This window comes from Semicossyphus pulcher, unplaced genomic scaffold (genome assembly GCF_022749685.1).
Source record: "Semicossyphus pulcher isolate SPU_LCO1_2020_fin unplaced genomic scaffold, fSemPul1.0.p SCAF_9, whole genome shotgun sequence".
Classification (NCBI taxonomy): domain Eukaryota; kingdom Metazoa; phylum Chordata; class Actinopteri; order Labriformes; family Labridae; genus Semicossyphus; species Semicossyphus pulcher.
The window spans coordinates 11,928,752-11,953,005 of record NW_027211770.1 but is presented as its reverse complement, the minus strand read 5'-3'; the positions used below and the strand labels follow the sequence as shown (position 1 = coordinate 11,953,005).

Sequence of the window (24,254 nt, the reverse complement as noted above, 5' to 3'; positions counted from 1 at the left end):
TAACATAGATATTTATGTCCCCTCCTCAGGCACAATGACCCCCTCCAAAAGGCAACGACGGGAAGGTTGAAAGACGACTACGAAGACGACCCAGAGGTCACAGCTCAACTCCATCAGACTCTGGCAGAGTTTGAAGCAGACCTGGCAGGTGAGAGGTCGTGCCAAAGGCCACAGGGTGCCCGAAATCTGGACACTGGGTTCAGATTTGTCATTAAATATGTTATTTTATTGTTCCAACTTTGTTAATTTCATTAAATGGCCAGTTCTACAATTTTCAACCTCAGTCCTATCGTGCTATTATGGGGAGCTAATGCCGTTATGGTACAGAAAAAAGTGCAGTTTTGCTCTGTGCCTTTAGAGGACGCTATCCACTCCTCCAATGGGCCCTGGAAAACCTCCGCCAGACGACATAAATGCATCATCTGGCGGAGGCCAGGGAGCTCGCTAAACTACACTTCCTCAATCTAGGACACCTGCCTCCAATGTCATGTGTCAAAGTCGGCAGGTTTGAAATGTAGACCTGAAGACCTGAAGATTTTTTAGACGATCCACCGGTATATTCTCGTCGTATTTCCGATTCTGTACTGCTCTGAGCCGTTGCCTGCAGTGAAACGGTAGTATTTCACTCCAGCATCTTTCACTGGGCCGTTCCTTTCAGAGGGAGGGGCACAATGCACGCTGGGTGTTGTAGGAATGTAGAATGGGTGAAACCACGAGCTGTCAAAAATTAGCATGTACCCAAAGAACCAAAGTATTATGTAGTAACCCCTTGATCTGTTCCCCTTTTACAGAACACATAGATATATCCTCAGCAAAGAAGACTCCGTATACAATGTCCACAGACAGTAATGAGGTTCCAGTGTCTGTAGTGGACATGGATGTGCCAGTCACAGCCATAGATGAAGTTCTGGAGGACTATGAACGCAACATTGCAGAATACGAGGCAAAGACACTAACCAGGACTGAGTCTACAGTTAACAAAGGTAATAACAACAGGTCTATGAGGTCCAGATGATCATACCGAAGCTGACACTAGTGCTTTTGATGTTTTTTTTTTACCTTTTTGGGCCTTAAATCTATTTATTTAAGCTACGTTCTATCAACACAGTACAGTTAAAAACACTGACTTTTTCTTACCCCATCTTATCACAGGTTCAGGCTTTTGTCACCAGTCCAGTGTGGAGCCACAAAACAAAAACAACAATGCTTGTACAGCTGCAGAAAATAACAAAAGCAGCAGTACAAACACTAAGAAGGCAACTGAGCAGCAGAGGAAGTCACAGGAGAACAAGTTAATAGTTGATAAAAAGAAAGAAAAGATACAAGTTAAAGAGAAAAGTATCACCAACAAGGTCATAGAGGTTAAACAGAGAACACCAGCGGTGAAGTCTGACGTCGACATGCTGATACACAGCAAGAGCACTGAGATCAAACCTGATCCTGTAAAAAGTAAGGAGAACAAACCTGTTCTTCCACCGACCACTCAGAGATCTACAGAAAGAGATGAAGAGATGCACAGAGTTTACCAAAATAACTCCAGCTCCAACGCTCCATATGGTAAAATCACTCGCAGCGTCACATCACGCTTCGGTATGAACACTTTCACTGTGGTGCCTCCCAAACCCCCCGTCGTCCATGCTGCAGGTGAGCCGGCTGTCACATTAACCGTAGGTGCCATTAAGATTGACGATCAAGGGAACATGGTGAAGCACGGCACGATCTCCCGCAACAAGTTTGGTGGCTCATCAGAGTCGGGAATAAATGGCAGTGAGAAGTCTCCGCTTCTTGGAAAAGCCAAAGCTTTTTGGAGCTCAAATGAGAGACAGGAAAGTGCCGTGCCCCTCAACAAAGGTCTCATTGATAAAGCTAAGGAGAGCACAGATAGCCTGAAAAGTGTTCCTGTTGCGATCTCAGAAACTACATTGAAGACCAATAACACTGAGGACCTTAAAACAACACAAACTTACTATAATAGATCAGCAGAGAGAGCCCAGCCTAAAGAGGCGGTTAAAGAAGAACCAGCGCAAGAAATCAAAGTTGCAAAAGAGGAGCGGGAAGAGGTGGAGAGCAAGATATCTGTGTCCAAAATCATTCAGCAGCCAAGTAATAAACCTGCCCTTCCACCGCCTATCGTTCCAAACCTGAAGAAAGACCTGTCCTTCCTCAAAACATCCAGACGAACCTCCAGCCAATACGTGGCGTCTGCCATCAATAAATACACCCCAAAGACTCCAGTTAAACCCAACTTCATCCCCAATGTTGCTGACTCCTCTGCGTCTTCGAGAACACAGACTTTCGGGTTCCAGAGATCAGGTCGGTCCATCCAAGTGAATCCGCACCAGTCGTCCCAGTCTTTGTCCGATAACAAGGAGAATGAATCTGCTCCTAAATTCAACCCTCCTGCTCCTCAGAGGTCCATAAGCTATCCAGAGTACATGTCTGATAGCCAGAGAGATTTTGGAGAAGTGAGACCGGACAGGGGAGGATTTGGAAGTTGTGTTGGATCCACTAAAGGAATCTCTATTACGCTGGAAACTGAAACAACCCACAATAAGCACATTCAGTCTACTGGTCCCATCCAAATAAAAGTGACCGCCAATAATGAAAGGGATGATATTAAACATGTTCGGCCCAGAAGCCCCAGCCCCAGTTTTCTACGCTCATCTGCCAGACCACCCACAGCCCCGAAGACCGTGTCCCAAGTCCTGACCCATGTGAGTAAAACATGTATTACACATGTTTCATGTTGTAGGTCTCTCATACAATTATTATTGGTAACTTAAAACTCCACATCTTGTCTTCAGAGCTCAAAGGATATGACCAAGGTTCACAACCATCCAACACCTGAGGTGAAACCACAACCTTCTGCTACAGTAACATACGGCGGTGTGCCCCCCGGGCCTCCACCGGTGACATTATTTGGGCCGGTTAAAAAGTTCAAACCGGTGATCTGTAAATCTGTTGAGAGAGAGACGTCTCTGCACAGCAACCTGATGGAGGCCATCCAGACGGGCGGAGGCAGGGAAAGACTCAAGAAGGTGAGGTCAACATGAATGTGGTTTGTATACGGATGGATAGATGAATTGTTAAGCAGAAGAGAATGCACTTATAATGCTGATCAGAAGTAAACTTTGTGGTAGCATGCGCAGCAGAAAAGGAATATTAATTTCCCTTGTTTTATTCTTGTCTTATTAGCTAACCACCTCTGGTCCCAGCAGCATGAAGCAAGCATCTTATGTTGAGGAGGAGAACGAGAGGTCTGCTCTTCTGGCTGCCATTAGAGCCAAGAGCAGCTCAGGAACGCTGAGGAAGGTAAAGTACTCTCTAAGTGATTTACACAATATTACTCCATGTCTGGCAATATTAAAATGATTGGTAAGGAGCTCAAACTTAGACCTAATAAGTTACTTGCTGTGTCCCAATTCAGGGGTCGTATTTAAAAGGCCATATTTAAAGGCAGATTGCGTCACAGCAGCGTGTCTAAGTCTGTTGCATTTCGAAGGCTCCGTTTAGAGGCGGCCGACAAATGCGTCCTCCTTTTCCCCGGCCCAACGTATCACAAGATTCATGCACGCTAATTCGAATGAGATGGCGGACTCTTTAACGGCCGAGGAATACACTTTTAAATGTTAAAGTTTTTGGTTTCAACTCAAACGAATAGGAAGCGATACGAATGTCGAGAGGGGCTTTGATACAAATTATCTTTAGAATAACATATTTAGTTACGGGATTTTAGTTATGATAGCTAGTTAGCCCGCTAGCTACCCGTTGCTAGGCAACAGGAGCGGCGCTTGGTGACGCAAGTGTAAGGGCGAGAACAGCTGGTGACCCAAACAGCAAATACTCCAGAGACAAGCTTAATGGCCTACACAGGTTACGAATGACTCATGCTCCGTAGGACGCGTCCTTCCAAGGATGCAGCCCCTGAATTGAGACACAGCTACAATGTGATTCATTGTTATTTTAACTATGAGTGCAACTTCCATTTTAACACTCCTTGAGTGTAAACACAATTATCCTCAACTGACTGTTAGTTTCATTCTTTTTACACACCATCAACACTTGTCCTTTACATCCATGGTTCTCAAGTTGTGTTACACTTTTTTAGTTTTCTGTGGAAAAAAGGCTGCTAATTAAATTAATTGAAGAGGGAATATTTTCCTCGCGCTGTTACCTGCTGGTCAGGTAGCCGTCTCAGGTCCAAACTGCACCATTTTTTTATAAATACATTTGAGTGGTTGAGAAATTTGTGTCGCAATTTGTCATTAAGGAGGTAGTGGTGGGTCCTGAGACCAGACCAGTTGAGAACCACTGCTTTAAACCAGGGTAGCTAATAGTGTCCTAACATTTATGTTTGGCCAAAGACAAATCCCACAAAAAAACAAAGACACATTTTTTGGATGATCCTGTGACTTTTCCCAAAGTGCAATAATATGATTGACGTTGTTGTTTAATAAGGAACTACAACTATTGGATGGGATGCCATGAAATTTGGTTCAGATATCCAGAGTCCCCATATGATGAATCCTTCTGTCTTTGGCATTCTCCTGAATTTTCCTCTAGCAACACAATCAGGTCCAAATTAAGTAAAATTTCCAATACTTTACCGTTTATAACCAACTCCTGCAAAATGAATGGCATTCCCGTCAGCCTCAGCTGAACTTGTTTTAGTGTTACTTCACAATGCTAGCATGCTAACATGCTAAACTAAGACAATGAACATAAACATAATATTTACTTTACATAAGCATGGTAGCATTTCCATGTTGTCATGCTAACTATAGCAATTAGTCTCACAGAGTCCTTAGCGTGGCTGTGCACTCTTAATTCCCTTTGCACCTAAATAGAAAAACACATGCACTTAGTGAGCTTTTACTTAGCAATATAATTGCGTTTGAAATGAATTATAAATACTAAATTTGTTGTTTGTATTCTCAGCTAGTAAGCTGCTCAAGGAAGCATGCATGAACCGAGTTATGCAAGCAACAGTGTTTATTTCCATCTCTCTGTGTGCTGTGGTTTGCTGTCATGTAAGGACCCATGTGGAATGAGAGGGGCCGACGTGCTGCTGAAGCCGAAACATCTGCGGTTCTATTCTGGAGGTTCCTTACCAGAACTGGAATCTCAGGAATGCTGCATGACTAAATCCAACTCAAAAACTTTGTGCTCTTTCTAAAAAAAAAAGTGGATGAATAAATAAAACTAAGTAACTGCACAATGCAGCTTCACAAAGATCAGAACATTTACCATAATGTGAAACACAGAAAGAAGAATTTGTGTTGAGTGAAGAGTATCTCTGAATGTGTGTCAGAGGCCACGAGTGTGAGTTCACATGCACATATGTACGAGCAGCTGGCTCCCCCCGTGTTTATGTGTCTACAGTTACCTTTGTCTCACTCCTTTGTGTCCTGTAGACTAAATCTGAGGCGGCTTCTGAGCTCGAGAAGTTCAGGAAGGCATCTGAGGACGAGAGCAGTTCAATCCCTCCCTCCTCTCCCTTTTCTCCCTCCTTGACTTGCACTTCTCCCTCTGTCTTTACTCCACCACCACCGCCACCAGCACCCTTGTTTTCACCTCCACCTCCTCCCCCTGCCTTGCCCCAGGGTAAGCCTAGCACTGCGGCACATCCAAGTGCTAACACCCTCTTGAACCCTGCCTTGGCCAGGGAGGCTATGCTGGAGGCTATTCGCTCTGGATCTGCTGCTGAGAGGCTAAAAAAGGTACAAATATAGAAAATACAGCGCCTTTGTACGCCAATGAGGGAAAGTTGTTGCACTAGTCTGGACAACCTTCATCTAAACTGTATTAGAATTGTTGTATTTTCATTTCTAAAGTTCATGAAAGCACCATGATGAGTATAAAGAGGCGCACTTGAACATCACACACGTCCCGTTGGATCAGATTACATCAGAGGCTGTTTTAATAGTTCTGTCTGGGGGAAAAATACACAAAGCAGTGAAGACATGAAAAATAAAACAAAGATAGAAAAAGCAAATTAAAATTTAGCACTACCACAGCAAGAAATGAATATCTTAAAGATTTGGTGCACAAAACAGCAGGATTTCACCCAGAGAGACTTTTATCAAAGCAAAAAACACAGGCAAGAGACAGAACAAACGGACACCAGCGAGCAAGAGACAGCAACAAAAAATACATGATTTGAACCAGTGTCCTCTTTCCTCTTCTCTCCTTTGGTCTCGTTTCTCACGTCTCGCCTCGTTGGAAGACATCGTTGGCAGAACAAAACTCTCCCGCTGTGCAGCAGCCGGGAAACTGGAAATGAATCGCAGATTGTAACTCATTCAGAGATTCATCTGACAGGCGCACTGTATTGCTCTGTCAATATTTTAAAGAGGTTCAGATTCAGGTCAGCAGCTGTGTAAAATTAGAGTTTCCAGAGACTATGGTTCATCATTTAAATCACACAGAAACAACAGGAAAGAATGGATCGTTTTAGGAGGATGAAAACAATCAGAGAATCTAATAAATTCTTCTCAATTAAGGCCTCTTTATTTTCTGTTAGTTAGACTCCACAAAACCTGATATATTCTCTCAGGCATGCCATGAGCTATCACTCCTGTCATTACCGAAGTGTAGAACTACAAACATGACATGTTATGTCTCTTTTAACTAGGTCGCTGTGCCCACGAAGACAGTCAAAGTGAACGGCCGACTGGGAACAATAATCCAAGCAACCTCCTCAACGCTCCCCCAGCAGTGAGAGGGGAAGGCCACGTCGCCGCGACGAGGAATAAATTATCACAGTTAAATTCTGTTTTTGGTTTTTGCCCTTGTACTGGATTATAATTTGAGTGATTATTTGAAGAAGAATCAAATGAGAAAAAAAGAATGATTTGTACACACTACCAGTCTTTGGCCTTACGCTCACACTAATGCACTAATCCGTACAGACTTTTGTACAAAAGGGGAATTATTTAAACACTTCTTCTTGCTCTCTTAGTAGCCAAACACCTGTAACATCTGTTTAAAAGAAAAGGGTGTCTTAGGTGAAAAGTTGCTGCTCAGTTAGCCTCTAACAAAAGCTTGCTGGAAACGTTAACGTCCATCTTTATAACACAGTGCTGTTCCTGAACATATCTCGCCATCTGTACTTGAATTCAGTAATTTTAACTGGAAAGTTGTACAAAATGTGCCAATGAAAGCTAATTTAAATGGTTTATTTTACTTTCAAATCTTAATTTTTTTTTAAAGTTTAAGTTAAGGATGCCTTATACAGTCGCTCCGTCAGTGTTATGTAAATGATGTTTGCTGTAAAAGCTCTATATGGGGTGCAATACGTTTGATCGGCTGATGTTTCCAGATATGAACAGCTTGATATTTGTTCAACAAATTAAGAGAATTGAAAAGTTTGTATAAGAAGGCAGTGGATATTTCTTTCAACGATGTTTGATTTTTTAAAAAAGTGTATTATTTAATCCTGATCTGGTCCATGATGCCAACTTCTACAGTTCTTTGTTCTGATGCGAAGTAATATGGTGGTGACTGACAAGTGCCTGTCTGCTCAATGTGCTCCTGTCTTTGCTTCTAACCTTCATTTTTGCTGCTGCTGCACAGTCAGTGCCCTGCAGAGACTTGTACAGTAGAGATATGTGACTGACCGTGCCTTTGTTGTTTGACATATTACAGAGTAAGATTAACCTTTTCTGTCCTTGACATTTCAATATTTTTGAAGCACTGTATTGAAGATTATCAATGGTGGATGTCACCATGAGCAATTAGATTAGTTTATTAATGAACAAGCCACTACTAGTGTGTAGTGGCTGTGTAATACAAACCAGCAGTGGTAGGAAAGGAGAAGTTTCAGTGGCCTTGATTTAAGTTAGTTAACAGTCTGGAGCAGCTGGGGCTGATAGAAGGAGAGTGAGCTGCTCCTTATAAATGGTTTAGTTATTGAGGAAGAACCGAGAGCATACACATTCAGGTGTACATGTTTGCTGCTGTGGATTGCGAAGTACTCTGAGTAAGGGTAGATGAAGATTTATAGAGATTTATTATAATTTATGTTCAGTTTTAACACTCAGAAAGCTTTTATGTTTCATCCTGACCTTTTTTCCTCTACTAGAAGTGGTTATTTTATTTCTGCTGGATGATTCCTTCTTCACACAATAGCCTACTGCACATTGTAGCATTGTATATTTTTGTAAAGTAAAGAAAAGATCCGCACCGTGAAAGATTTGAATCTTTGATAGCGAGCTACGTCACTGATAGTGTGGACATTTTATAAGCTAATGCTTCTAAGTGCACATTGTTGTTTTTTTTGGGGAAGGTTGCACATTATTTTTTGTCTACCTGATTTTTGATTCAATAAATAATTTTGTAATCACCTGACTCGCCCTGCACATTTCTCCCTGTGAACTTTGCCCTTGAAAGCCTCATGTGCCTGCACCATTCCCAGCACTGAGGTCACCTTGCTGTCCTCATGAAATATATTGCAGCCTCTCTCTTTCTCACACCACAGATGAGCTACTATTCCAGGCAGCGGCTCATGGTCCTGACTCATCAGCATGTGGTCACAGGAAATGACTCTGAACTTAACCTGCATTCCTGATTCCTGAAACACCAGTCATTGTGCCCCTCCACCTTCCACCAGCAGCAACTGAATGATGCAAACACACATCAGTTACAAATGCATATATAGGTGAAGATATACTGTTATTAGTCTTATAGTGTGTTAGTGAAATGACATGAAACACCTATCCATCATAAACAAACACTTTCTCCTGTGGAGTGCAAAGGTGTTCCCACATAAAAGTGCTCTTTACTGGTTTTGTTTTAAGGGGTTCTGAACAGTGCAGGGTTGTTTTAAGTAGTGAAAGTAAGCAACAAAGTGCATGAGGGTGATCTGGGCTCTGCTGGCCAGAGAGAGAGAGAGAGAGCTGTAAATTCCTGCAGAGAACCGCAGGCTCTTTTGTGGGTCAAAACTCATGCTCGCTCTCCAGCCATTCTAATCTGCCTAACAAATCTCTGAGGGGTGTTTTCGAGTGGGTGTGAGTGATATTTTTGTTTTGAGTGTGTGTGTGTGTTTGAGCCTGTGTAACGGTTCCAAACCATTTTAACCATACCGCCAACGTAAACAACCTCTGAAACGAGAATTACCAGAAGATCGCACCACATGATACAGCAAAAATAAAGTCATTTAGGTTGGGCCTCGGTTACGCCTTTTCCAACCTTGTTGGTAAGTTTGTGTTAGTTGCCATAACAGGCAGGGAAGATATGTAACATGCCGTCATGTAATCATATAATCTAGATCACTTTTTATAGGTTGTTAAGATGTGGGTGTGAGGAGGAATGGTTTAATAATTGGACATTTTTACCCTTTTTTTGCTCAGAGTCGAGTAATAAATAAAGAAAAATAGACATTTACTGCCCTCTGTGGCAGTTTGTACGAAAAACATACTCTATGTTTCTGTGAGAGGCTTATTGAAGGCCATTCACCGACTGCCTCGCCTTATATTACACAGCTTTGTTTGTGTTGACTCGCCGGCTTATGAGTGATGGACACCGTGACAGCGACTATCAGCAGGGGTGTGTATCGACTTTGTTTTCTGATGTTTGGTCGTCTACTAAATATCTGATCAATCAATCTGAACAAAAGGCCTGTGTGATGCTGAATGTCTGATGAGTTGAAATCAACATAATGTGTGTTTAGTTCATGTCTCATAATGCTTTGTAGCACAGTGGCACCGTGAACATGACTGGCGTGATGTGTGTTTGTATGTTAGTATGTGTGTGATGCGATGTCTGCTCTTTTAGCATGTGTTTACACATTGTGTGAGGCCCCCTGTCCTGATCCACACACACACTTAGTTCTGATGGTCTTTTGCACATAAGAATCCCACGCTGTGTTCCCATCCAATTAGCTTGTCTGTTTCTGAAATGTAAGCCTGTGTGTTGTATGTGCCTGAAGGAGAAATGTATGACATTGCTGCCAAGTCATTGCCTTTGGTGCGTGTTTTACCAAGCTCTATCTCTGCGTTATCTCTGTTTTTAACTGACTAAAATTGCAATCATAAACTAGGATTTCACGTCCCGATGTTGTTCTCAGTCATATAAACATCAGCAGGTCTTGTGTAATATTCTCACAAGGCTCAGAGGGACGAAAACAAAACAGCAGTTCAGGCAAGGTAACTCTGGTGCAGTGAGATTTGACCCCCAGTTGTGCAAGATACAAACCTCCAAGCCACCGGGGTATTTATGTCCGATTGTGCGTGATGTGGAGTGTTGTCCTTAAAGTACATTCTAACAGTTTTCATACAGTGCGACCAGTGTTTACCATTGTTGTCCTTTGAAATATTTTATATATAATCTGTAACACTGACATACATATATATTACAGCCAGTAGATACATATAGAAGTTAACTTGGTTTATGAAAACAATTACTGTAGCCTACATGACCTGTTCTTACTGGGTCACATTTTATGCTTGAGGCAAAATCTTTTACCGGAAACAAAACTAGCTCTCAAATGAACCTCTTAAATATTAATACACCTTTGGTTGTTGTTTTATTACTCAACAATATTTACGTTAACACAGAATCACAGAAGGGCAAGGGTACAAAATGTAAAATATTCACTGATGAATGTATAGTCATGGATGCATCACAACCAATTGAGTGTTTGAAATTGATACTACATTTACGTTCAAATGGTTTAAGTGTGTTCTTTAAAGCATGTTTAAGTAGCATTTTAATGAAGCATAAAATTAAACAACGTATATCTGAAAATATAATTTGTATTAATAGCATGATTATATTCAGATTTGATTTGATTTCCCATTGAAGGGGTATTTAAGCCCTACTTTTTATGCAAAAAAGCAAGATTAAGAGGGTCACCAAAATTATACATATGATTATTCCATATCTGTTATATAGATGGAGGATGGTGGAGCATTAAAGTTTTTTTAATTTTGTTTTTTCAAGGAAAAAGTCAGAGAGAAGTGATAGGCTATCTGACTGCCTTTTTGCTTTAGAAATTATGCTAGATGAGTTTTTAATATTAACAACGTGAGCATATAGTCTGTAGAGATCATGTATGTGTTTTATTAACCACTTAACTCCAACTGCCAGTGAGACAGCTTCAAAAAAACAAGCGGAATCCTCTGACACGCCCTTATTCCCATAAGACGTGAACGCCGCATTAATCACCCTTCACATGTGGGCGTGGTCTGCACTAAAGGGGGAGGAGTTGTTTGCGTGCGTGTGTGTTTGTGTGCGTGAATGCGTGTGTGTATGTGTGTCCTCCCCGGCCGCATGAGATGAGCTGCCTGCAGTCTTTGCAGCCACTGTTTTCGCCTCCTCCTCCTCCTCCTCCTCCACCTCCTCCTCTTCTTGCCTCTCTGTGTATCTGTCCAGTCCGGGAATGTTGACCACCGTGGCCTGATCCTCCTCTTCATCTCCTGACTGCCACTCTGCGTGTTTTTGTCTCTGACGGTCGTACTCTTCCACAACTCATCCAGCTGTAAGGTGAGTAGCACGTTGCCGGGTAGAAACGCTGTGCTCATGCTTCTTGCTCGTAAGGGGAATGAAAAGTACACGAGGAGTGGGCAGGGAGCGCGTGTAATAAAAGTTTAATACGCTGTTGTGATGACATAAACTGTTTTGCGGGTCGGAACACGTGCGCACTGCGCGTAACCGCCTCGCGAGACCCGGGTCCACTGCCTCTCTGACACTGCCGCTCATTGAAGTTTGCTAACAAGTTTATTCATCGGCTAGTGCTGTTGCATTCAGCTACAGGAGGACTTTACTGTATTTCTACTCGTGTGAATCTTCCGCCGTACACTGTTCCGGGGTAAGAACGCGTGCCGACAAGCTGTCTGCTGAATCTCGTGCACTTTTCTGCACCTTACCCAACTGTTACTGTGATTCAAGTGTGTCTCTGGGGAACAGTATTTTGATCCCAACAGCCTGCCTTGTTTACAATTGCATAACAGCAGTCTACAGTGGCCCATAGCCTACTTTCTGTCCAGTAGGACTCGCGCTCCCTGCGTGAACCCCCCCGCCCCCCCACCAAACTAAATTCTGTGAGAGTTTCGCCAGTCTCGCCTTATCGCCTTATCCTTTTGGCAGCATTTGCTTTGGGGGTGGGGAGGGGGAGAGAAAAGAGGCGTTTTCCCAGGGTTACTCATGTAGCCCTATTGCAGTGGTTCCCAAAGTGGGCTCCGAGGACCCCCAGGGGGTCCTTGGGTGGGTTCCAGGCGGTCCTCAGTAAAGTGAGGAGTTGAATCAGCTTTAGTGCTGCTGCAGCTTAACACAAGGAGAGGAAGACGTTTTTAATCACTGAGCTGACTGTAAAAAGTGTTATCAGTGCACTTGTTAAGCTGTGCTGGAGTTCAGAATCAATGGAAAAGCAAAAGTGCTCCCACAGGGACTGAGTTAAAAACTCTTATCAAGCTGAGGCCTAAGATGTGGGCTTCTTTCTTGATGTGAATCTCAAGCTATCCCTGGCCTCGTCATTTACCTCCAATCATCTTAATCTGGCTGTTGCCTGAGTACTGTAAATTCATACTGTAACTCCTCTGTTGAATATTTTTTTCCTTGTAACATTTGTTTCAAACCCTGCTGCAGGTTACATCATCTTGATATTACAATACTTATTCTCAGTTAAACAATTCTCTCAGAAACTATGCTCAATGATGCTAACACTCACACACACACACACACACACACACACACACACAGGGAGAGAGATGGCCTGATCATTATCTAATCTAAATGAATGTGCAAACGTCTTGACAAAGCAACTCTTCATAGATAGCCTAATCTGCCCTGTCATTTGGGCACTCCTCCAAATCAATTTCTTTATTGGCTGCATGTGGTCTCAGCAGAAAGTTGCATAACCAGCCAAATTTATGATTCTGGGAACTATCGACGTCGGCCTGTGTGTTTTGAATGCAGATGGGGGCTCTCACTGGGAATGTGGGCTTAGACTGGAAGGAGGCACACAGGGATTGATGCACATGGTTAGAGTTTGTAGGTGATGCATACTAAATCTGATCTGGCAGTGCGCAACTTGAAATTTAGGGTTTGTCTGCTGCACAGGCAGGATTATTATTGCAATGCTTAAAGTACTGATCATATTTGAGTTATATTTTGTTGGTTTGTATAAATGTAACCTAAAATATTACATGGGCCTGTGATATCCACGTGTATCGTTTGCGGGCCCCTGCAATGGACCACATCACAAACTTATCGTAGCTGAATTTAATAACCCTTTCCCACCAAAATTAGGGTGTTGATGCAGGTTTTTCAGACCCGAGAAGACCCGCTAATGCCGATTGTCTCTTTTCCAATTGCCAGTGGAGTATACTCCTTTCGGTCTCTTTTCCGCTGCATCACATCCGACGTCACAAACGGGCCTGAAACGGGATTAGTAAACAATAGAACGCAGAAAGCTCTTACATTATACTTATGGGGGCCAGTGAAGATGTTATGGTAGTTAGGTCTTTATTGTATCTATTACTCATTCAAGTCTATTTATCAAACTCAGCGCTGACAAATTTGGAACGATGTTCGAGCGCTGCTTGGACGGAGACGGGTGGAATTTGTAGCTGCGATGACAAGGAGCTGCGTCATAGCATCGCGCTGGAAAGGGGGCGGAGATTAGCGTGTCGACCCGGGTTTTGTGTTTGCGTCTTTGCCGATCGGAGGCGAGGCGATAATTACCCGAGTAATTTCACCCGGGTCTGAATGCCGTTTATAACCTTTCCCACTAAGCAAAAAGCCGGATGTTAGCGGGTTTTTTGACCAGTGGAAATGGGGCTTAAGATATTTTATCATCGTCCAAAGAATTGTTATTCACTCCCCAAATTTCTAATGGTAGGACCTTCCTGATAAGGGAAATACAAGTTAAATCAAGTTCAACACTTGGCAGGTTAATAACATCTTGATTAATTAAAGTCTAGAGTACTTAAACTCATAAGTATGTCTTAAGTTTAACCTTAACATACCTTTCAAGATAAAGACAAGCAAAGCACAGTCAGCAACCTCTCTGGAGTCACTCAAGTGAAACACACAACCTGGCCGGCCGCTGATATTCCACTCAACTTGGCACCTCACACTCCTGCTAAAGTGTGGCTGAATATGGAGCAGTCTGATCATGTGACTGCTGCTACATACAGTCCAAAAACATACTAAAGCTGTGTCTTTTCAAGCATGTCATTTTTCTGACACGCTCCCATTCATAACCAAAAGAGGATTTCTCTTTCCCTCGCCCCTGCCCATTATTTCCTGCTTTCTTTCATTTAATTATGTTGTGGTCACATCTCTGTGCACATGGCAACCGCTCTCGCTGCGGTTTCTTTCACCCCCTCAGCACCGGCCCTGCTATTTCAAGTCCATGCTCAGTAAGCACAGGCATGACGGGGCATGAACTCCGCAAGACTACAGGCTGCCAGAAGGCTGCTGACTGCACATATTGCACATAATTATACTTACAATAAGCTATACTCAACGTGCTCGTGGATTCAGACTTGTATATTCTGTCTTTTCAGGAACTTAAGAGTCAAACATGCCTTTGCTTCTGCTCCCAAGCTCCCTTGGTTTTTGATTGAAATGCTGTATGCTTGGCAGGGATCACCCAAGAGACTTGTTGTATAACCAGAACCTTCGCCTCATTTAAACTCAAGGACTTTTCTTGATGTACAAATGCACTTAAAGTCAGATACGCTGCTTGCCCTTGCTTGTGTGCATATAGCTCCAGCTGCCACCCAAAGGAAAAAGTAACAGAGATATCCTATTAGCTGGTATTGGTGGTATAAGAGCTTGTGGTCGTGCTCTAGGCAGCATTCCATTGGGTCTTGCGTCAGCCAGCAGTCATTCAGCACTGGTTAGTCTAGGCTTATACACTGTTAATACCCCCTCCCTGATGTCATGACACCATTAACCCAAGCCTGCTGGGGGAGCGCCGCGCAGTTCATGTCAGTCGACTGACGCTGCCTGGATCTAAAAGCAGAGCGACTTCAGCCACTGGACAGAAATGCGCAGCTGGGCTCTCAGTGGTCAGAAACTAGTTTGTACTTTCAGCTAAAGAATAACTTTGTTTGCAGTCGCATTATCAGGCAGAGTTTCTAGATACTTTTATCTCCTGTCCAAATGTTCTACATTAGGTTCAGTTCCCACAAACTTGGCATTACAGCATGCTACTTCTGCCTTTGGTAGTTTCAATTGGTACTTAACCACAACTTAAGACAAATGTGACCACATATTGCAGACATTATAGCCCAATTAATGTTTTATGTACATGCTATGTCAACTTTACCGCTGAGTAATCATGTTCTGCTTTGTAAGGAGTCATTTCTAAGAACCCAAACCCCTGCCATAGCCGATATAGCAGAAACTTTGTGGTATTATTCCTCCCTCTCCTCCTCCACACTGTAAATATGGACCTGTCCTATACACACCCCATTCTCACCGCTTTCCTCTTGTGACCTAAGGTGATGCAATGCTTGCTTGCCTAACCCACAAAGTGTACAATGGATTGGGTTTCTCACTGTCTGGTGTTGGTCCAAATGTGGCTGAAACCCAAGCCTGCGTGAGAGGCAAGAATGTTGCCTTTATTCTGAAGGTAACTGAACACCTGAAGGACTGTTTCCTGGGGTGGGTGCAGGTAACGTTGTGTGGATACGTAGAGATGCGTCAGACAAGCTACCATGTTTCCCTTTGCTCTCATATTCTCTTGCTATTATCTCTGTATGTCTGACGTTTCTCAGTTTATCTTTGTCTTTTTGTCCATCTGTCTACCCCTTTGTCTGCCCCCCTTAATCGTCTCTTTCTTTAGCTAGCGTCTCTCCGAGTTTCACTGTCCTTATCTGCCTGTCTCCCTCCAATGATCTGTGTCTCACCATACCAACTGGAATCTGCCATGCAAAATCAAAACAAACCACGCTTAGTTGGCTTTAGTAGATGTACCGTACAATTTTTTTTATCTCCCAGTCCAAAACCTCAGAACAATACAGACAGTTTTATGCCCTTAACCTCATCCTGGTTCCCTTATACGACCTACAAACAGCCCCTTTGACTGGGCCTTCATGTACTTTTGTGTACCGATTGCATTTAGTGCTCTCTGGTTTTCTTGTATTATACCCAGACTTTGAGGCGATCAGGGCTTACAGTGGTGTACTTTGGTAGTTAGAAATCGGGCTTATGCTAGTCCTTCCTAATATGAATTTGCCACCCAAGGTAGTTAGCATTCCTAACTGCAAGAACGTAAAATAAATCCTCAAGCGGTCACACCGTCTCTTATACAAGTTTGCTTCCAGGGTCGGTTTTATTTTTGTTTGATGCACAAACTCAATTATGTTTACACCAGTTAATGTGAGAGTACAGTGTCCCCTACAGCGTCAGTCAGTTTGAAGAAGTTATGTGCTACCAACAGGTGTAGTAAAGATGGCCTCATGAGAAGGCGAATCCACCCAGCGTCGCCCTCTGGGGCCACCATCACAGCCAACTGGTGCACAAGCACAATTGCTCCCAAACCCCCTCCATTCATCTACGCCATTGCATAAGACCAGTTCTCCCATGCAGCCCAATGAAATCCTCATCCAATTAGGCACTGTCCATGTTTCCAAAAGGCCTTTCTCTCATAGACTGGTGCTATTCAGCCTCCCCCGGCATGACATCAGGCCCTCTCTTATAGCCCCACTTTACGCTGCTGCTCTCAAATAATGAAAGCTGCCAATTAATGACTAATCAACATGTGCAACAAGCACATCCAGCGAGGAGTGACTACCATCTAATCTGCTGATTAAAACAGAAGACAGAGATGCTCTGTTCGACTCTCTCGCCCCGTCTCGCAGTGTTGCATTGCTGCCGAAACAACCGCCGGCCCACACACGCACACACACACTTGAGTTGATGTTTGGAATTATTTGAAGATTTAATTTTAGAGTTTCTGGAAATAACTGAAGTTTTCACCTTACTGAAAGGAATTTCCAATGATTTTAAGCGTTCTCAGAGTTCGTTTGCAGATTTAAAGTTGTATTAGGACCTAATTCTTTCCGTGTTCTTTATCATTGTTTTTTTTACACAATTTAAAGACTTGGCTGGACTGTAATGTTCAAGTTGAGCTCTTAGTTGCTTGTGTTAAAAATGCACACATTTTTAGTGCTGCCCAGTGCCTATGGAGCTAAAGGGCTAGTGGGAATCGGAAATCCTACACAGCCCGTTTCCATAGGTCGCCTCGCCATCGGAAGTTTTGATAACTCACAGCGTCCGCCTAAATATCCACACTTATGGCGTCCGGCCACTTCAAACATATATTAGAATAATTGACCTCCCCTCTGTAGGGGTTGGGTTACGGTCAGTTCATTCACTTCAATGGGCTTTCCATAAGTCCCCAGACGCAGAGTTGGATCTGTGCCATTTCTTGAATTAAGACGCTGTTTATGTTCTGGACTGTAGCAGGGCAGGATGAGGGTAGGGGTCGGATAGGGGGGCCAAGGCCGGTAGAGAGTCTGGAGGAGAGGGGGGAGGTAGCTGGTGCGATACAGTGCAGTAGGGGTACATAGAGGGATGGGATGCTTGGGTGAGTTTGGCGGGCGTGGTGCTTGAGGGAGTGGTGTGACCGTACACTGTAAAGAAGCAGATGTAGCCAAAGTGGCGTCATCCATTGGTTTGAAACCCACGTTTCGAAGTCTTCAGCATTTTGGCCATTGAACCAGAAGTGTTTGGACGAAAAGGTGGATACATATTTTTATGTTTCTGTCCTTGTTGACAGGCCACCTTGGTAGTGATCACTGGTAGCCACACCCTAAAGCATACACTTTATTTTACTCTTAATGGGAACATAATTTACAAAATGACCATCATGCTGTAGCGATTTAAGACCATACACTCATTCGGAAAATGTTTACTGCGGCATCAACTGAGAAGTAAGGTAGTTTTACCATCTGGGTTCATGCAGTCAGTTTGCAACCAGTAGAGTCTCCCCCTGGTGGCCATTAGAAATAAAGCAGGTTAAGGTAATTTTGTGTTGGCTTCACTTTTGAAAGCAGACACTACGCTCAATTCTTATACAGTCTATGGGTGTGGCTAATGTCTGACATTTCAGATTTGGAAAGGTCGATGTCAGGGACCCGTAGAATTTGTTATACTGATTTCAGGTGGATATCTTATCCATATAGGATGGAAAATGTGTTATCAATAGCCTCAGTCAGATATGCAATTTGAGTCCATTGTTGTCGATGGTTTTCTGCCAAAGGGGAAGGATAGAGAAAGAAAGATACATACCGCTAAACCCCCCATAACCCCATCCAAATTTTTCTTTGTGTGGATAATCTTGAAACCTGCAACAGTAGATCTGGGCCCCTTTAAGGGCAGCTGATACCTACTGTTAAAAGAGCACTGCCCAAACACCATTATATTGGAATCGGGCTTTTGACACCTGGTGAATCTATGTGAAGTACCCACTCTTCTTTTGGCCCCCTTTGGTCTCCACCTAAAGACATGTATCTCCATAACTGATAAATGCATCACTATGTATGTTCACCAACTAGTTGCTAACATTGTTTGTCTGCAAGTAGCATTTATCAGATCTTTCTCAATGAAAACAGTTGTCAGCTCTGGTTGTAAATAATGCAAATTAGAGTGTAAAAAATGAATTAAACAGTGATGCGGCCTTTAGGCCATAAAAACAAAAACTCTAAGCTGAAAGACACGACACCGCTCCATAGAGCTGAAGGGCACCTGTTTTTCCCATTGTAAATCAACATATTGATAATAGGGCAAACCTTGACATGTGCGGCTCTGATCTGACACCTGGCCATGTATCATCCTTCACAGCTAATTTCACCTGAGATTGGTCTGTTGAGATTCTGGGACGGTCTCTCAGCTGGCTATGGCTGTGAGTGCATCAGATTTATAGCTGGAGTTGCATGGGGTCATAAGCACCAGCTGCCAGCCAAATGGCCATCTGCCTAATCGAGATACATTTCTCTCGAACCAATTTTAATCAACACAGTTTTCTCTAAAGTAGTGCTACTCTTATGTTTAACCCAACCAAACAGCATAAAATAACACTGTTTATTTTTGTTATTTCATCCCTGCTACGTTTGACATCTATCTCTGTGATGCCCCGGGGCTGCTGTAGGAGTCCACAGATCACAGGAGACCCAACGCAAAAGTGACGGGCGTGGGACGTATTTATTTGCATTCAGTCAGCTTCATTAACACAGGATGAAGTTTCAGATTTGAAAATATGAGAGGCTGTTTATTATCTGGAATATATAGTGTGTGTAAATGCGTCGTCTTCCAGTGAAACATATGTAACCTACCAGGAAGTCATATCCACCAGGTGCGTTATTGCACTAAAGACATTTCCTTGCATCTTCTTTATATCTCTATACATTTAATTAAGTCTCATTTGAGCTGGGCATGAACCACCAAGGTTTTAACCAGTCTTCTTTTAATGCGCCTCAACATACTGCTTACTGCAATCATGATTTGGGGGATCAGGGGGGATCTCTACAGTATTGTGCGTCTGCAGGAGTGGTTGGTAATGGTTTAAAATCCTGCAGGAGCGGTTGGGTGCGACACAGAAACTACAGTCCTGTTAGACCTCTACCCCAGGGTGTTGCAGATAAAACACTTCCCTGACACTATGCGACCCCTAGAGGCATAAAAAAGTCCCCTTTTGACCTTATGATACCTGAGTAGGAAGCTTACAATCAATGTGAGTGCGTGTGTGTGTCTTTATTTTTGCGTTGCATGCAAATTCTCGCACATATATGTTGCTCACTTTCTCTGCTCACCATCCAGCTGGCCCACAAATCAATGCAGGTTGGGGTTTACTATATTGCACGTTTTTTCACCATGTACCCTATATGGAAAGAATGTGCTCTCTGCATTCCAAAGATGACTGAGCGGAGCTGAACGGCCCCATGTTAAGCTGTGTCCAGTCCAATCAGCTGAAGTCAAGTTGACTGAGATGAACACATTTTACAATTAAACACACAGGGGAAGAGGTTGACACAGCTGCACCGATGCCGCGATAGAGCACTAGTTGGTTTTGGTTGTTGGTTACATCGGCAGAGGTTCCATTAATTCCAAATCTAACCAGAGAGAGTATATGCTGGGTTATTATTTGACCAACATTACAGACTTTAGGCACCCGTTTCCATACAGTAACTCCACATTTGTTGGTTTATGTTCCTGCCAATCTTAGCTAGCATGCATTGATCGATTCAGTATCGTACATGGTTGTTGTATATAACCACATATGTTCCAACAAGTTACGAAATACAAGACCTTTTGACACCGTAACAAGCTCCTCTGGTACGCCACCTTTGCCATCTCACATTGAACCAAGCAATGCCAGCATAAATCCCAGTGTGTGTTTTTATGCTGTACCTTCCTGCCGGCTCCGCTGTTTACACAGACGCCATTACACCTCTGATCCTACTTCCAAAGCCAGCTTAGAGAGGCAACGACTTTGCCCCACCTTTACGCCTCCATGTGTTTTACTTTGAAGAGGTGGAGTAACAGAGGCATAACAGTCCCACCTTGAAGTGGCAGTGTAAACGGGGCTCCAGACACTTCAATCCAGCATTTTAATTATGCAAAAGAAATACTGGAGCAAGGGAATGTCTTTTAAAAACTTATAGTGCAACTTTGAAGAAAACATACCGTAAGATCCGGAGTTATTTCAAGACTGTTTCAGTTCATTTTAATTTGAAACACATTCAAAACAGCAATAAAAGCCTACCATCTGTATTCACCATGTCGAGTTTGCAATCCTGCTAGCTACCAGTGCGCTAGTTGAGCTCAGCCTACGGTAACGTTGATTGTTGTGAGGGTGGCAGCTGCACTGGCGATCATGACAGCGTACGTCTGTGACGAAGGTTTAGCTAGATTATAGCGCCATCTTCAGGTAGTATACCGTAACCCCAATAAAATACTGCTCTCTGCATTTTATACTAGTATACTGGTCGCATCGGTATATAGGACGCAGCCCACTTTTTAGAAACAAAAGTATAAAGAGTGTGTCTTATCCATCAAATTAGACGGTAATCCTTCATTACAATTTGATTTAATTAAGTTAAATTATATGTTGGATAAAGTTTTCAAGACCCTCTTTTAGGAGCTATAACACAGCTCTTCTAGCGTCTGACTTCCCAGCAGACTGACTTTCCTGACTTGTAACCTGCACAAATGCATGCTTAAGTCTTTTCTGGATGCCCCACTATAAATAAAGTGACAATGTTTTCCTCGTTGGGAAGGGACAGGAATATGTATCGTGCTGTGAACGCCTTATCGAAAGCGTTGCGGCTGGCAGGCAGACAGACAAGTACTGACAGCAGACGTGTAAAGAGAGACACAGACAAACGGACAAAAAGTGAAGCAGGAAGACAGACGGGCAGAGATACAAACTAAACAGGCAGACAGGTTGACAGTTGAGATAGACGGGATGACAGTTAGAACTGACAAACCAGACCAACAGGCAGATTAAAAAAACAGGACATGTTTGGCAGTTCAGCTCACATTTATTCCAGGTTTGGCCTACACACAGTTTGTGGGGTTAAAAGTTTAATATTTCCATTTTCCACTCTCGGTATTTTTATTGGACTCCTCGGAAAAGCTTCAGGAAGGGAAGAACTTAATGACCTGTTATTTAATATGGGAGGAAGTTGTGGTTTAAATAAGTAATGAGTGTATTTAAACCATAATGAGATTTAATATACAGGATTTTAAATGTATATTTATCATTTGCAAAGAAAATATTCTTGCAAAAGTTTGCATAAAGTCGGTTTTGCTTTGGGATCTCTTATCCCTCATGGCATTCGTTGCCAACGGAGCCCTGCAGCATTAAAGGCCTCTGAACGTCCATGTTTGGTGTGGTGAGCTGGTCAGCCACTGATCCAGCAGCATGTCAAACAGGAGAACTGTTCAGGGAAATGTTTCAATTAGGCTTTACTTTAAATAGCCCAGGTTTCTGGTGATCCCAGGCCTCGCCTTTGGCTTCTCTGCAGGACTTATCACCCTGGGATGTTAAAGCTGGACCCTGGAGATGTAAGCAAATATCATCAGCACATTAACCCTGAGAGTGACTAAGCATGCTGACCCATCAGTACGTGCACAAGAGCAGCTACACCGCACGTCTGGCTGCTTTTGATGATTGAAGTCGCTGAGCTCAGGGAAAATACAGATATCTTTATAAGTGTTCTGTTCTGACTAATCAAAATAACTTTTTGTTTATATGTTAACATCCTGCAGAGTATGCAACACTTGTGTTTCTGGCACCAGTTGCACCACAAAAGTGATTTTTGTCATTTACTGATTTCATATAATTGATCTGAAATGTTACAGCGTAATTAAATTGACATAGTGAAATAAAAGCCTAAACTAATTATTATAATTGTATTAGTTTATATGATCTCTGAAGGTGTGCTGAGGTATCTGGCTTCAAGACGTTAGCAGCAGATCCTTTAAATCCTGTAAGTTGCGAGGTGGGGCCTCCATGGATTTGATTTGTTGTCCAGCACATCCCACAGATGCTCTATTGAGAGATCTGGGGAATTTGGAGGCCAAGTCAACACCTTGAACTCGTTGTCGTGTTCCTCAAACCATTCCTGAACCATGTTTGGAGTGTGGCAGGGCGCGTTATCCTGCTGAAAGAGGCCACTGCCATTAGGGAATACCGTCTCCATGAAGCAGTGTACTTGGTCTGCAACAATGTTTAGGTAGGTGGGACGTGTCAAAGTGACATCCACATGAATGGCAGGACCCATTAAGGTTTCCCAGCAGAACATTGCCCAAAGCATCACACTGCCTCCGCCGGCTTGCCTTCTTCCCATAGTGCATCCTGGTACCATTTCTTCCCCAGGTAATCCACGTGATGTAAAATAAAACGTGTTTCATCAGACCAGGCCGCCTTCTTCCATTACTCCGTGGTCCAGTTCTGATGGTCACGTGCCCATTGAAAGCGCTGGACGGGGGTCAGCATGGGCACCCGTCTATCAGAACCAGCATTAGCTTTTTAGCAGTTTGAGCTAGTAGCTCCTCTGTTGGATCGAGCCACACTCCCCATGCGCATCATGACCCTCTTGCAGGTTCACAGGTTTTCCTTCGTTGGACCACTTTTGGTAGGTACTGACCGCTGCAGACCGGGAACACCCCACAAGAGCTGCAGTTTCGAGGTGCTCTGACTCAGTCGTCTAGCCTTCAGTATTTGGCCCTAGTCAAAGTCGGTCACATCCTTACGCTCGCCACGCTTTCCATCAACATATATCCCACCCACTGACAGGTGCCATTGTAACAAGATTATCAATGTTTGCGCGACCTGTCAGTGGCCATAATGTTATGGCTGATCAGTGTATATGTAACCGTGCTGCGAACTGTTTGCTAAAACAGGAACATTTTTTGGCTGATCTTCTGTGATTTTGGCAGCAGAACCCAACAGGAAACTTGCATGACATTACTAATCCATCACAATGAACATGAAGGTCCTGTTTTGTGTTTGGCTCCACGTATTGGCACCACGCTGTACAGCTTTTAGAAGCTGTAACTATTCTTAAAAGCTTTCTTGTAGGTGCGATTATGTGAAACTCAAGACATCTGACATTTAGACTTTGGACGAAATGATCTTTTATCTCAAAGACTGTGTTCTCGTACTGTTTTTCTTTTAGATTTAGTTTCCTAATTAAGAAATGTGTTGGTCATTGGCTTAACCATGGCCATGGACCCTCAATAATTCCCTCCACATCAGGTGGATGTTGCTTAAACCTGGGAGCAGAACACCTCCGTACAGTGTCGTGTTCGGTGCCGGTGCTCCCAAGGATTTATGATTCATGATGGGCTTTATTAGGGCCCTTGCGTTTGAAGTCGCCCTCATGCAAGTTTGAGCAAAAATCACTTTAATTAATCCAGATGCTGTCACCTCACCGCTGGGTACAGCCACCGTACCCCCAAAGTTTCCCCCTTTCTAGTGCAGCGACAGCGGCTGGATAATTGCACTGTCAAGGTCAGAGATGGTTAGCTTTCAGTACGCTGTTGGAGTGGAAGGAATCATATCAAAGGGCTCTGAGAGGGTCTAATCCCCGCACTGGAATGGCTTTGATTGTGTCAGGGAGCAATTAAGCATAGGTGCGTGTGTGTTTGGTCAATAAATCAGTCACAGAGAGTCACTGTGGCACCTTTGAGCACTGGGTTGAGAGGTATTTTAATGCTACATGGAACGCCTGAGCTTTTTCCCTTATTTCATCACGCACAGAGGAAGCACGATTTACACCAGTGATGTTAAA

The 24,254-nt window shown here is 43.3% G+C and overlaps 2 protein-coding genes across 3 annotated transcripts in view; both read left to right on the top strand.

The window, feature by feature from the left end:
* Window positions 1–8,305, top strand: part of cobl (cordon-bleu WH2 repeat protein) — a 59,500-nt gene extending 51,195 nt beyond the window's left edge. Inside the window, exons 12-18 of the mRNA XM_069657117.1 lie at window positions 30–148; window positions 801–983; window positions 1,153–2,714; window positions 2,805–3,038; window positions 3,196–3,312; window positions 5,415–5,720; window positions 6,635–8,305. Of these exons, the coding sequence (XP_069513218.1) occupies window positions 30–148; window positions 801–983; window positions 1,153–2,714; window positions 2,805–3,038; window positions 3,196–3,312; window positions 5,415–5,720; window positions 6,635–6,721 (2,608 nt within the window). The 3' untranslated portion in view covers window positions 6,722–8,305. The remainder of the gene's footprint in view (window positions 1–29; window positions 149–800; window positions 984–1,152; window positions 2,715–2,804; window positions 3,039–3,195; window positions 3,313–5,414; window positions 5,721–6,634) is intronic.
* Window positions 8,306–11,388: 3,083 nt separating this feature from the next.
* The window catches only part of grb10b (growth factor receptor-bound protein 10b), a 74,580-nt gene continuing 61,714 nt past the window's right edge, over window positions 11,389–24,254 (top strand). For both annotated transcript variants that reach the window (XM_069656323.1, XM_069656322.1), the window contains exon 1: window positions 11,389–11,484. The gene's annotated coding sequence lies outside the window, so the exon portion shown is untranslated. The remainder of the gene's footprint in view (window positions 11,485–24,254) is intronic.